This window comes from Eulemur rufifrons, chromosome 3, assembly GCF_041146395.1.
Source record: "Eulemur rufifrons isolate Redbay chromosome 3, OSU_ERuf_1, whole genome shotgun sequence".
Taxonomy (NCBI): domain Eukaryota; kingdom Metazoa; phylum Chordata; class Mammalia; order Primates; family Lemuridae; genus Eulemur; species Eulemur rufifrons.
Genome location: NC_090985.1, coordinates 9858947 through 9874106, shown reverse-complemented (window position 1 = coordinate 9874106; position 15160 = coordinate 9858947). Strand labels below are relative to the sequence as shown.

The window sequence follows — 15160 nt, the reverse complement described above, 5'->3', positions numbered from 1 at the left end:
AAGCAGACACAAGACAATGTGTTCCTTTGAATAAGAAAAGGAGGAAGAAATAAGAATATGTATGTAATTACTTGCTTGCATTAGCAACAAAAAAGCATCACTGGATGGTAAATAGGAAAATAAAAGATGTTTATGTATAGGAAGCAGAAGGGAATGGGTGGAGGGGGAAGGGATTGATGCCAGATTTCTCCATTGTTTCAACATCTGAAATGCATTACCTAGTCCACAAAATTAAACAGAAGTAAATATAAATAAAACACATTCTTTAAAAAAAAAACTGTCAATGAATTGAATCCTAGTGTCTGCCACATTTGGCTTCTGACATGTTCTCCCCTAGTCTGGACTGACTGAGTGGAGGGAAGCAGGGCCAGGCTTCCTTCACACCTTTACCTGTGTGGGTCTGGAAGGTCACATCTGCATGAATAGGTACTGGAAGACATTCTGCCTTCCTGTGTTTTCCCCCACAATGAAAGAGGTCATTAGAGCCCATTAAATTTCCTGGGGTGACAAAATGTGTCATTGGGCACAGGCAGTGGTGAAAAAAGCAATTTCATAGATGGAAGCTTCAAATCTTACAAATGGTGCCTAGCTGATAATAGCAATTTATTGAGCATTTATTATGTGTCAGAAACTATCACAAGCACTTTAAAATTATGCAGTAAAATGGCCCCATAAGCACCGTACATGGGCCCCCAAACTCACATAAAAAGAAGAATCATGTTATTTGGAGGTTAATGAAGTGATGGGGTGAGAGCCTGCTAATCACCAATTGCATTATATCTTAGTTTATTGTAGGACACAGCATTGCAGAGTTTTGCTGTTTCATCCATGTAATGTGATGGCTGCCTACTTCGTTGTCATTCCCTGCTTCCTCATGGTGAACAGGAGCTAGATTTTATTCAGGTATCAACCCTCGAGAAAAGTACCAGTATCTTTAGCACTGAGGCGAATCCTGATTAGTCCAAAACCACTGGGAAATCCATTTTCCTTTGCCAGGGATTAGTTTAGCCAAAAGAATGTGACACACACATCTGGCTGGTATAACAGGAGAGAAAGTTGGCTGTGGGGCCTCTGAAAGAGGTTCTCTTGGTGTTAAAAAGGAAGCTCAGTAATTAACAATTAACAATAGCAATTAGTTAGCAATTAACAATCAGTTAACAATACCAGATTGCCTACTGGAAATTAGTTAGGAAGGTAGATCTTAGGTGTTCTCAACACACACACACAAAAGAAAATAGTAACTATGTGAGGTGATGGACATGTTTATTAGCTTGATTGTGGCCATTACTTCACAATGTCTGTGCACATCAAAGCATCAAGTTATATACCTTGAATATATATCACACGTATTTGCAATTATACCTCAATAAAGATGGGAGGAATAAGAAAAGCAACCTCAGGGAGAGGCAGCCTCTTTCTCCATGCAACAGCTTTCCCACCTCAAAGGACACCTAGAACAGCACCAGCATTTGGCAATCACAATGAGAACAAGCCTGAGGCTGAAACTCCTGCCTCTCTGCAGAATTCCTGTTACAAAGGATAAGAAGTTTCCTTCTGGTAGAAGCCTAGAATAGGTTGCCAGTTACTTGCAGCCAAAAGCATCCAATCTGATACAAACTCCATGAGTTAGAACCAGTTGCCATCTGCAATGCATAAATGAGGCAACTGAGGCACAGGGAAATTAAGGAACTTAAGTAAGAGAGAACTTACCTTAAAGCCATGGTAAACCAGACCACGGCCAGAATAAGCGTGTTCATTCTGTAGGGCCCCATCACACAGTACAGAGCATTGTCCCACACCTATAACCCAAGCCAGAGAAGGATTGTTAAGGGCGGGAATGTACGACTTGAAAGAGCTTATTTCTCAGATTTTCTGACACGTTGCCTAGGAACCCAGGGAGAGAATGGGTTCTCACCCAATTATCTCCCAGGGGTAGCAATTCTATCCAAATAACAAGGGGAGCGCTTCTCTTCTTATTGGCTGGCCTCATGCTCTGGCAGTCTGATAGCATTTTCCCTGGGGACATGGTATTCCATGAACGTAACTGAAAGCACACTGAGTTAGGATTGCAAGGCACTGAAAAACCTCGAACAGTGAGTTCTGCTCCCTGCCTGTGGGCAGGGTGATATTCCAAACATTTATCGACCATATGCTGTGAATACCGTCCATTCTCAATAGACCCTGGCGGGTGGGCTGCCTCCGTGCCCGACAGCTGACTTGCTCCCTGCCTGCAGGAGCCAGTGCTCCGGAGAAATGGCATTGCCCTTCATGAAGAATCTTTCTCGGGAATCACTAACGAACCTCAAAAGGATGTTCATTTCACTCATTTCTTCCTTCCTATGGATTACTTAAAGAGAAGTTGCTAGAGTGAAGGATGTTTACCCAGACTAGCCATTTTACCTACATTCAAAATCCCTGCCTTTGGAAGGACGAGAAAAGAAAAGAAAGTAAGGTTGAGAGTCTGTGGCTCAAAGGCCACAGGAAGTTAGAGGCAGACATGGGCTGGCACCCAGACATCCCCACCCGGGTGCTTCCTTGACAGCTCACTGCCTTAGGTGGATGGGGGTGTTCACAGTCTTCGTTCTTCATCCACTAAGGTTACAGACCCCCACAGAGCCACCATCTCATCCAGCACATGTTCCCATTCATACCTGCTTGAAAATGGTGTTGAATCTGACCAGCCAGCGCTGGTACCAAGTTCCTGTTGCACTTTGGATCTCAATGAATTCATCCATTTGTTTGGGAGTTTTGATGTTGGAAACCTGAAAAGCAAAGATAGGCGAAAGAATCTTAAACTCACTTTGTGTCAGAATTTCCTTTTCAATGTTTAGTTGAATGTAACTGACTTTATTAACTTAGTTAGGGCTGGAGGAGTCTTGGATGACCCTCTAGTTCCGAGTTTCTTAACCAAAGGTGTACACAGCATCTCTTAGTGATCTTTTTTAGGTAGATATGTCGCACTGCAGACAAAATGAACAAGAATCTTCTCATCAAATCATGCCTTTGGGAAACTTACACTGGTGGGTCCATAACACACTGAATTCCCATTTATATCTGATTTGCCCACAATAGAGTTGATGCCACCTTAAAATTCACATCTCTATCCTGAATGGGTGTCAACATCACAGAAGTCTAGAGCCCATATAGGTGGTAGTGTGGGGAAGGGGTGTTGCTACTTAAGGTATTTTAAAAACACAAGATAGTAAGAGAAATCAAGGCCTCTCTGCTATTCCTGGTTTTCCCGGTAGAAATCAGAGATAGGGAGTGGAGATAAGGTTGCAGATGTCAGCGTTCCTCTCAGGGCGTGGAAAGTGTTAACATGCCCAGTGTGTGTAGCCCCAGTAAAGTGATCCTGGCTCACCAAGAAGATGATTTTCCAGTTAGTCAAATGTGTAAAGCAACCATCAAATTGCATAACTAATCACCCACTTAAGGATATTCCTGGTCACAGAGTCTCTTTTAGTCAAGTTATCAAGGTCCATGTTTGCAGACAATCTCCTCTAATGCATAAAAGAAATGGAAGAACATACTCAAAAAGAATTCAAAAACAGTTTCCAACACCAACTCCAACAAACCTTTTCTCTAGGGATAAAAATGAGTCATCTGAGTGTCTCCGTCTCTTTCTTCAGCCAAAGGACCGAGAATGTGAGGAAACGAAGAGGAACAGAAATGGGTCTGGACGATCCACACAGAGAAAAACAGTCCCTGGACTCGGACATGGACTTGTATTTCCCAAGCACTAGGTCTAAGACAGCGTGGCTGGGCTTTTCTAAACCCTGAAAACAGTGGTTCTGAAACATGTGGGAGGGCCAGACACCCATATGAGAACCTGGAAAAAGCACAGGCTCTCCTTCTCCTCCCTGGAATTTCTCATACGCAATCATGCTGTGAGTGTCCTGGACTCACCATCCTCCCATCCCCAGTTACAACACAGCAGGCTCTGCAGTAGGACTCTCGGCTGGAGCTGGGCTTCAAATTATCCGATACCCCACGGTTATTACAAACCCCAGTCACAGCCACAGGAGGCCAGAAGGGGAAGTTGACACCACATCCTGCAGCACCTTAAAACCCACACCCCAAAACATTAAGATATCCACTCAAACATAAATTTTTCCTTTCTTTGCTCCTTGGGGAAAACTAACACCCAATTCTCTAGGGATTTGGGAGTGGGTGTGTTGACAACTTCAAGCACAATTACTCTAATTTACAATTAATTAGAATATTTGTTTTTAATTCAGTCTAAATTAGAGTATGGCTTGTGTTACCCCAGCCCTGCAGAATATAGGTTCTCAGCGGAATACATAGGCTCCTTCCCTTTCTAGAGGTTTCACTGGGGACACCTGGCAGGTGGCAGATCAGAAGCTCCTGAGGCACCTACCAGAGTTGCTAGAACCCAGGCTCCTGGGAGGCATCCGGGTTAGCTGAGCACTAGCTGACATTCCGGCCTTCCCTAAGGTCCTCTGCCAGGCCACTGAGCACGCTTACAAGTACGTTTACTGACGGGAGCGCACAGGAAAACAGGCAACGCCATCAAGTTGGGCTGAATATTCACGCCTGACTGCCAACCCCAGGCCAACTCTCTGAGCTCAGTCAACACTCTCTGGTTGTCACTCTCTCTCTCTCTCTCTTTATTTTTTTTTTTCCTTTTCCTGGCGCATCCAGTCATGTACTTCTACATAATTCATGGGATCGAGTCCGTATGCAGTCGGTACTGCACCCGTAACCTCTTTAATTCCCTTTTCCTGCTGGGTAGAAACTACTAAAAGCAGAAGTTATACCTCAAAACCTAGTAACTGGCACTTGTGCTGGGATAGAACACACTTCCAGCATTTCACAGCCCCCTACCCACTTATTTCTGCCCGAACTGTCTTCCTCGGGATGCGCTTTCTGCCCTCAAATGAGGAACCCTGGTCCTAACATAAAAGACTTAGCTTTGTCTTTGAAATGTGAAATCTTTATTGATTTCCAGGCTGAGATCTCATTCTTCAACATCAGGCTGCTGATACTTGTTAAAATAATTAAATGGGAAGCCATTAGACTGAGGTGGCTCCAATGCTCTGGGTTCCTGCATAATCAAACCAAAACCTAACTCAGAATTAAAACAGAGTGGAACTTGAGCTCGGCCAATCATAGGTGACCAACTGGGCATTGGGTATATTGAACTTCCCACAGGAATAGTAAAAAAAAAAACAAAAAAAAAAAAAAAAAAAACAACTGCTCAAATTTTAACCAATCAAATAATTTCTTTGCTCTGTTTCCACATGCACCCTGCCAAAGCCATGCCCTCCTGCCCCTTCAGTGGGGCCTGAACCACTCCCAGTTTGGAACTACCCAATCCAGGAATTGCTGTCTGCTCAAATAAATTCTTTAAAAGTTTAATGTGCCAAAGTTTATCTTTTAACACATTGGACTGGGTCATCAAGAGAGAATGTAGGCTCGCTTTTCTTAAAAAGGGGCTCCCAGTAGGGCAAGCCCATTTGGTTGGTTTAGAAGTGGTCTTTCCAGAAGCAAAGTTGGGAACCCCCTGGATGAGCATCACTATGTGGAAGCTACCATACGAGGTGACCCAGAGTCAGACGAGAGTCAGAAAGAGCTGACAATGTACCCCGGGAAGGGAGCCACAGGCAGACAAAACGGGGTGGGGAGTAGTTACCTATCAGGACTCCTTGTAGGACACTCTGTGTTTGTTTGGAATCAATCTGCCATAACTGCTTGAGGTATTCAGGAATCCCAGGGAGACACATTCAGCCTTAAAAGACCAGAAACCTACTGTGCATAAGCCTAGGAGAAGTTTTATTCCAGAGGGAGAAGAATAGAGAGAGGGCAGAGGACAGGAGAGGAGAGACTACATAGGAGGAGGAAAAGAGAAGGGCAGGGAAGGGCAGGGAGAAAGGAAGGAAAAGGCTTCGCTCTGTGATGAAATTCCTCTGTTCTCAAATGTTCCGTAAGGCCATAGACTCCCACATGCTTGGTACCGGTGGTATGTGTGTGGCTGTGTCTCTCTGTGAGTGTGCCAGTTTGTGTGTGTGTGTGTGTGTGTGTGTGTGTGTGTTCCATGCCCAGTTGATGTAGTATAAAAGCCAATCCAGCTGATGTGGATTCAGAGGCTGGAGGCAGAGACAGAAGGCCATGGACACGTCTCCCAGAAATAAGCAGGAGCTCAGAGAGGAAATTTGTCCTCCTCAGGCTGTGGGATGGGACGGTGGGGGCAGGAGGAAATCAAGATTGAGCCAAGGACACCCAGATTCCAGTGGGCAGGAAGCCCATTCCTAAAACCTTGTTTCTATACCTGCAGCCCAGCTGTAGCACTGTAATCCATCACAGAATTTGGAGGGATGGAAGACTGGGAGAACCATTCTGGCGCTTAACATCTTTCATTTGGAATATTTCTGTTAATTGTGTTTCTTAACAAATGTTTGCAACAAAAGCATTGGTCCCATATTTTAGGTATTTTAGGAGGATTAGAATTGAGGAAATATGCCATCAAGTGATTTTTCCATAAAAGTGTAAGTTGAGTTAATTTATGAAAAAATATCTCATAACATTTTTTAATAATAGTCATTTTTTAATAACAGTCAGCATCTTCGTAGCACTTACGAAGTCAGGCAGTATTTTATTTAATCCTTACAACAGCCATATTTTTAGATATTATTATCTCTCTTTTCTCAATGAAGAAACTGAGGGACAGAGAGAAGCTTGCCTAAGCCCACACAGCTAGAAAGTATCAAAACCAGGATTTGGACCCCGACTGCCTGGCTCCAGGGTGCAGATGCTTAGCCACCATTTTTCCCACCTGAGAATCAGCTGTGTTAGCCAGCAGGTAAACAAGGGCAAATGTTTTACGCAAGACTGAAATTATGGAAGCCAAAGAATCAAAAGCAATGAATCAAAGGTAGGTGGGAGTTAATCCAGAAACGCTTCCTTGAGGAAATGAATTTGAACTTGAAGAAAGTTATAGAAATAGGTACACAGAGGTGGCTGTACCCTCCAGTTGGCCAGGGTATGGTAGGCAGGAACACTGCATCTCTGTAACTAGCAGAACATCTTCATGAAGTTACCATTTACAGGCTTCTAAACCAGCAAGAAACAAAATTCAGGCTAACAGCCAATGCTGGTAAGGGTGTAGAGAAATGGGTCCCCTATTGCTTGTGGCATTGTAGACTGGTATAACCCTATTAAAATTTAATTTAGCAATATATCTCAAGAGCTATAAAAATATCCATATTCTTTGAGCAAGTAATTTAGAAAACAAACCTAGAATGTGAAGGGGAAGGAACTGTGTGCATGAGAAGGTTCACTGCAATAATATTTATAGGAACAAGGTATAAAACTGGGTAAACAAACCTCTAACATTAGAGACATGTCCAGGAAAACTGTGTTAATATTTCTAATATTAATGTTCCTTAAAATGTTGGTTACAAATACGAGACAACATATAAAATAATTATGAGGACAGCACCGTTACATAATACGTTTATGTAAATATATGTTTGTATGCTCATCCCCATGTGAATATAACCAGTTTTTTCTAGTTTTTCATTCTTTAACAATTAGCTACCTAAGGAAAAACCTAGAAGGATAGCCATCAAAATGCAAAGAATAATTATGATAGTGTGATAGGAATAGCAAAAGTTTTATTCTGTTTTTGACAACTTTTCTGTAATGTGCTTATATAATAAGGTTTTTTTGTTTTTGTTTTTTCCCCCTGTTTTTAGCAAACCAAAACAGTAGCGAGGAAAACGCCCTCTTCTTGGCCCAGGCGGCCCCAAACTCACCGTGAACACCTTCTCTGGGGTCCCCTTGGCCCTCATGTTGGTGTCATGGACTTTCTTCAGAATCATCCAGGCCTCATCGTGTTTGCCCATCTGGTAAGATCAAGGGAAGAGATGTGGAAAAGTCACCACTGAATGTGCCTTCTATGCGTTCGGGGTGGAAAATCCTACAGACTCAAAGGGAATGCTGTTACCCAGCAGTCAGGAAACTGGACATGGACTCCCTGCTGTCTAGGGCTTGTGAAAGACTAGGACAAGTTTCTGTTCCCAGCCGCTCTTGGAAGAATAATCAGGTTGTGCTTCAAGATATAAATGCCGGGTTTTATTAGTACCATCATTGCACACTGAGTAACCACCCGCGGTTCTGAGTTGAATGGACTGGGGTGGGAGCCACGTTCGTGCTGATGAGATGAAGCAAAGAGCAACATGCTGGGGGCTGAATCCCGTCCCCACCGAAGAAAGGTGTGTTAAAGTCCGAACCCCAGTCCCCCAGAGAGTGACTTCAGGTGGAAATAGGGTTGCTGCGGGTGTGATTAGTTAAATTAAGACAAGGAAGTACTGGAGTAGGGTGGGGCACTAGTTCAGTGCGACTGGTGTCCTGGTGAGAAGACAGCCAGGTGAAGACAGAGACTCACAGGGAGAAGGACACGTGACAAGGGCGCCATCAGAGTGATGCGGCTGCCAGCCGAAGAATGGCAAAAATTGCCGGCAGACCACCAGCGTCGGGAAGGGGCGAGGACGGATATTCTCCCCTCCAGGCTGCAGAAGGAGCATGGCCCCGCTGCCACCTTGATGTGGGACTTCTAACTTCAGAAATTCAGAGAATTATTTGTTATTTTAAGTCACTCGGTTTGTGGTACTTTGTTACAGCAGCTCTAGGAAACTCACACAACAAAAGGTGCACGACTCCCTGTTGCCTCTGCCTCCTGGTCAGGGGTGACAGAGGGAACTCAGCACGGAGCCCCACTCTGCGGAAAGCTCAAGAAGGAGGCAGACAGTGGGCTCTGTGGACTGGGGCTGTGGAAGCCTCCAAATCCTGTTGCCCCTGTGCCAGCCCCTGCCCTGCCTGACCCCAGCAAGCACGAGACACCCCCGCAGGTGGCAGGCTCAGGACACCGGGTGCAGCTTTCTGGTGGCTTGGGGCCCTGCGTGGCTACAGTCCGGAAGGGCCCGGGAGCAGCATTGAGCTGTACCATGGATCTCACTGTGGGAACATGGGTAGACAGCATGCACGCAGCCTTAAAGAGCCTCCTAATCAGGACCTCCAGGAAGGATGGGCACCACGAGGCTGCTCAGGAGCTGCCTCCAGCACCGCACCACGCCCCTGCTCTGTCTCGCCTGTCCCTCCAGTACTGACTGTCACGAATCCATGACCTGCGACCATCACCAGCAGAAACAGAGCCAGGTGTAATGATGAGGGAGGTCGGCCCACCTGGGGGAGCAATGTGCAGGCTGGAGAGGACGTGGGACTAGGGCTGGGACTGTGGCTGTTTCGTCACTCTCACGCCAGCACGGAGGCACAGACTCACCTCGAGCAGAAACCTTGGGCTCTCTGGCATGAACTTGAGGGCCACCATGGACACGGTGCAGGGCAGAGCACAGATGATGACGAACACTCTCCAGCTGTGGAAGTGGTAATTGGTCCCCATGCTGAAGCCCCAGCCTGTGAAGGAGCAGTCAGAGGATTTCTGGAACCTGCTCTTTTCCTCTACAGAAGAGCACTCTGCAGCCCCAGCTCGCACACCTGACACGAGAGCGCCGCCTGGGGAGCTGGTTAAGATGCAGACTCCCCCAGCTGCACCCCCAAAGCTCCTGAGTCGTCAGTCTGGAACCGGAGCTGGGAATCTGCATTCTGACAAATCCCTGGGTTCAGCCCTGGCCTGACAGTTACAGAGCCTTGGCTACGAGTGCAAATAGAAGCAACATTCCATATTTCTATATAGCCATTACATTTTAAGTTAACAAACTGTTAAATAAAAGATGTGTTATACACCTCCCTTGACAAATAACAAGCTAGATGGCTAGGCCCGGAATTATGCCTACCCTTGCCAGACTCCCCTCTTTTCCCTCCCCAGCCCCTCCTGCAGGGTGAGGGGCCTCATGCCCACATGTGTGGTGACACCACACGCTACCATGGTGAGAATGGGCACACTCGTCGGATGCCTTGAGTTTATGAAATTTCTGGGTCCTAAGCACCCAGAGCATGATGTGGATGGAGGTGGAGAGAAGGGTCATGGCCTCAGGACCCCCGGCCTCATGGGAAAGGGTGCAGCACGAGGAAGGCCAGAGCAGGGAGGGCTCCCTCTTTCCCGGGGTGGAGGGCGATACCAGCTCCAGGTGATTCCAGTGTGAAGGGCTCAGGACCACACTTTTAGAAACACTGTAAGTCATAATGCGACTACATAAATTTTTTATAAGAAACTGAACTTCTACGTTCAAATGCATCCGACCGTCATTGGAATGGGGAGATAACTAGCTTCCATTCAGCTGTCATTATTCAAAGCATTGCTAAAACTCATATTCAGAAATTACATTCAAACATTATTTTGAATATCCCCATGGGTAGCAAACTTTCCTCTTGTAAGTAACACAGTGGAAAGAGCCTGGACTTTTGCCGTCACCTAGATCAGAGTTCCACATCCTGGCTTTACTACATCATTACTGTGTTGGTGGGTTTTCACAGCAGCAGAATCATTACCTATGACACCCCCACAGATTTGCTGGCAACCCATAATAACTCACCTGCTTTCAGGGGAGAATTGATGTTTATAGAAATAGCTACCATGGCATTTAGTGCCAATGATGTTGAATGAAATAGATAAATAACAGCAAAGATCAGCAAAAGAATTGTTTTTTGTTTTTTTTTTTTTAAAAGCTGAGGTTATAAAATAGGCTGGTTCTCTCATGCTGCTAAAGTATTTCTGAAAGCAATTCAAACAGTGTTTTTCAAAAGACAAAGCTATATAAATATATATATATCAACTTATACAGTTTAGAGGGTAGTAACTATTTGGATATAAAATTTCTATTTCATTTACTTAAAAAATATACCACATGGCCAACTCCAGTGGCGCGCGCTTAGGTCTTGAATTCTTGTTACTCCCCATTGTGGTTCAACTTGCTCTGCTTGGAATAGACTCCTAACCCATATGTGCTGCTGCTGCAGATATTTTCTACTCTATTTGCACAATTGAAGGACTAGGCAGAGGAATCCCAGGTGGGAGAATGTGGGGCCGTGTCCGCGTGGACACAGTTGGCCACAGCAACGGAACATACGCTTTACCCAACACTCTCAACAGGGATCAAATCTCTTTTTGCACAGCTTGGTCTCTTTTCATTGCACTGAGGTTTGTTTGTTCGTTTTAATTTTAATTAAAAAGCCTTTTCTTTCTCCTGGGAGTAACACTAGAAAGAGGAAGAGAAAACCATAGTAATATTTACACATTCTCTGCTCATGTGCGAAAAGTATTCTGGCATCGTCAGACGTCGGGTTGATCAAAACTACACAGCAATCAAACCTAGACGGATAACCAGGGCAGGGGGGCAGACGCAGGTATGTTTATAAAGTATTCAGCCTCAAAATGATTTTTTTTCTTTATGATGACAGTGTAAATTTCCAAAATTCAGCATTGCCTCATGCCTCTGTGGTTTTTATTGGTGATTTCAATAATCTGCATTTATCACATTCATTAGGCACATCCTTGGGGCTCTAAATTAAGTAAAATTAAATGGCATACTGCTTCCAAATATTTGGAACAATATTAATTTGGAGGCAGGGATTGTTCTGTTTGCTGATCTTTTAGCCTGCCCTACTTTTTCTCTGTCAGGATTTCACAAACAGCTGGTGGTGCTGACTATAGTGGGAATTAATCTTCCATAATATATCCATTTTTTCTGGGCTGTGCCTGTGAGTTCCCAGGAAAACATTCCAAGCTTTGTAATTTTCTTTCTCAATGAGTCAGTCACCCAAATTTCTGGTGCCAAGACCTCCCATCTCTTCGTTCTTGCAAAAGCAATTAAGTGGGTTACACAAGCTGTACACACAAACTTTGGTCTCCTTTCTGTAGTTACACTTGCATTTGTTAGAGGATTAATGTCTTGGGTACATTGAGAAATATCACCAAATGTCTGGTTCACCATGGACGAAACATCTGGTCCTGGTAAAATGAGGCTTAAAATAAATAATGGCTCCTGTTACACTCTGATTCTAGTCACCGTATTTCTAGGGTGGGTTTTCCCCAAGCTAATGCCTGCTTCAATTAAGCCTGATCATGTGGGAGACTTCTATGTTAAAAGAGTGTCAAAGTCTCAGATTTCATACAGGCTTACAAATAGGGACATGTCCTGTCTATTTGGGGTAAAACATAAGCTCTGCTGTCAGCCCACAGTGGTCAGCTAGTAGCCACGTGGCCTCTCTGCCATGGGCTTCCCATTCATCTCGGTCAACATGCTCCCAATCTGAATTCTTGTATTGCTTTCTTAGAAATCAGACAGCTACACAATATGAAGTGTTGTGACTATTGTGGGTTGCCAGCTCTCCTCACAACATCCTCCTGCCCTTTCTTCCCCGCTGTGTTGCCGACATGTGCTTTAGGTGGGACTGATCCCACCCCCAGTTCCAGGGACGAGGAAGGAAGTGTATGTAAACCATTCAGATCAGAAACACCAGCCAGACTTTACATGAGTGAGAAACTTCTCTTGTGCAAAACCACTGAGATTTCAGGGTTTATCAGTTTATCATGGTAATGCACCCAGTATCACCTTAACCAACACGGTAGGTATTGTCTACACACCAAAACTTCTTCCTAAAAAGATATATGTGGAGGCCAGATGCAGTGGTTCATGCCTGTAATCCGTAATCCCAGCACTTTGGAATGCCAAGACAGGAGGATCACTTGAGCCCAGGAGTTCAAGACCAGCCTGGACAACATAGCAAAACCTCATCTCTACAAAAAATTTAAAAATTAGGCAAGTGTGATGGTGTGTGCCTGTAGTCCTTGTTACTTGGGAGGCTGAGTGAGTCAGGAGGATGGCTTGAGCCCAGGAATTTGAGGTTGCAGTGAGCTATGATGACACCACTGCACTCTGGCCCGGGCAACAGAGTGAGCACCTGACTACAAAAAAAAAAAAAAAAAAAAAAAAAGATTATATGTGGAGCCTCCATTAACTCAGAACACACAGCAGCGAGGGTCAGATCTAAAGATGAACAAGTAGAGACCAGTGGGTTAGCTTCAGGGGCAGTTGTCTGCTACCACCTAGTGGTCTACAGGATTCTAAATCATGGCAGAGTTTAGACTCAGAATTGGTGGTTTCCCAAAAATGATCTTGAAGGATGATGATGGTATCACTCAGTATACTCAAAAAGCATAACCAAATTCAAAACCTAATGTCTTCTCCCTACTTTGCTCTTGACAAGACCAATCGTAAGAGTTAATGCTGTCAGGTCTCTGTCCAGGGTAATAAAATTGTCCTGCTGAAACCATGACCTTGCCTGTAAGGGCTGCTCCACTTCTGCAGCCAAACAAGAGTGCCGGCAGGTGCCAGAGTAGAAAATGCACGAGCATACTGCACCCGAGAGGGTGTCGGGACTCTACCCCTATGTCACCCCATGCGGGGGGCATGGCCTTGAGCAAGTCACCAACTGCTCTTGGCTTTTCTTATGTCCCTCATCTATAAAATGGAGTTGTCAAAGCTGAACTGGCTGGAGGAGATGAAGGTTGAGATTCTTTCAAATAAAAGGAAGGAAAGAAGAAAGGGAGAGAGGAAGAGAGGAAGGGAGGGAAGGAGGAAAGGAAAGAGGAAGAGTTGGGGAACAGATTGTATTTTTCCAAAATGACTTGTATTAAAACTAACAATGTGTCTGCAATGTTAGAAGTTCTTTAGAAAGATCAAGGTCACATACAGGAACCGTGTGTGAGTACACAGAATAAGCCTGAGGGCAGGAAAAGTAGTTAGGGTGTGGGTGCTGCAGACACCGGGGTCCCGGGCTATTTTAAGCCAGCAGCTCACCGTAGTGGGGGATGATGCTCCAGGCCATCGCGGACGCATAGATGCCTCCGGTCATCCAGAAGATGCCCAGCCAGCTGAGGTGTTCTCCACGCTTCTCCCGAGACAGGAACTCAGAGAAATAGGCAAAAACAATCGGCAGAGCACCCCCAATACTGCAGAGAGAGATGCCAGAGAGAAAGAATCAAGTTAGACACTAAAAATGGATACAGCAGAAACCTACAGCAGCCTCCTATCCCACCCCTAGGCTCTGTGGCAAAACAACCCAATGAATTTGAAAGACTAGCCAGGCCGTTCTCTACATGTAGGAGGCAGTCTTAGATTATTTTTACTTTATATACTAATTTTAGAGCCTAACCTTACCCCTAACCCTTTGTAAGTTTCAACTTCAATATAGGATAGTATCTTGAAAGTCAAACAAAAAACTCAGTCCCAGGGTTTCTAGAGGTACTGCTCAGAGCTAGAGCACCAGAATGGATGGACTACTGGTCTAGGAAAGCCTGGCTCAAGCTCTCCAAGTACGTACCCTATGCCTGAGATGAGTCGGCAGAAGAGGAAGGCTCCGTATCCCTGCACGAAGGAGGAGAGGGAAGCGAAGGAGGCATTGATGGCCAGAGACATGCTGAGAACTCTCTTCCTTCCCAGCTTGTCAGCCAAGCCACCCAAGATGAAGGCTCCCGCCATCATTCCTAGGTAGACTATCAGCCCTGAGAGGAGGGGAGAGAGGGAGAGAGTGGAGAGAGAAGACTAGAGGTTAAAAACTATCTGATGTTTCCAAAATGCAACACTTATTTTCCATATCCTAGAAATTCCATGTCACAGACAGAAAAGTTGGAATGTGATAAGATATTTGGGGCAAATTAGAAGTGCTATACAAATGTGACTTTTTACCGATGTTATTTTTTCTAAAAATAGCCTTACCAGATTTACATATATGTACACAGACTAACACAGATCAAACAAAACTGGGATAGACGCACCTTTCCTAAAGACTACTCCTGTAGATGCATAATCTGCACACAGGAGAAATGCTGTAATTTCATTTTTAAGCAAGAAAATTGTTTGTGCTGCAAAAGCCTTCCCTTGAGGGATTATGTTTAAGGAGAAAATTTCCAGGGTAAAGTGTGGCAAAGCAGGTATGGGAAATGTTGGGAAGGAAAACATGGTGCAAGTGAAAAACAGCAATTGCCAACAAGGCTGGCTATCCTATCGCCACCCAAAAAGGACTTTTTTTAAGCCATAATCAGTGTTCTAACTTCTGAGGAGAATGTAGCGTAATTTGTTAATGGTGTGAGATAAGGGTATAATTTCATTCTTCTGCATGTGGGTATCCAGTTTTCCTAATGTTGGTTATTGAAGAGATTGTCTTTTCCCTATTGTGT

The 15160-nt window shown here is 44.7% G+C and overlaps 1 protein-coding gene across 3 annotated transcripts in view; it reads right to left on the bottom strand.

Moving 5' to 3' along the window:
• Positions 1–15160, bottom strand: part of SV2B (synaptic vesicle glycoprotein 2B) — a 55437-nt gene that overhangs the window by 21442 nt on the left and 18835 nt on the right. For 2 of the 3 annotated variants that reach the window (XM_069465760.1, XM_069465761.1), the window contains exons 2-7: positions 14305–14485; positions 13782–13933; positions 9302–9435; positions 7776–7865; positions 2652–2762; positions 1711–1799 (exon numbers count right to left, since the gene is read on the bottom strand). In XM_069465760.1, coding sequence (XP_069321861.1) covers positions 1711–1799; positions 2652–2762; positions 7776–7865; positions 9302–9435; positions 13782–13933; positions 14305–14485 — 757 coding nt within the window. The remainder of the gene's footprint in view (positions 1–1710; positions 1800–2651; positions 2763–7775; positions 7866–9301; positions 9436–13781; positions 13934–14304; positions 14486–15160) is intronic. The other variant, XM_069465762.1, reaches the window with a different exon arrangement.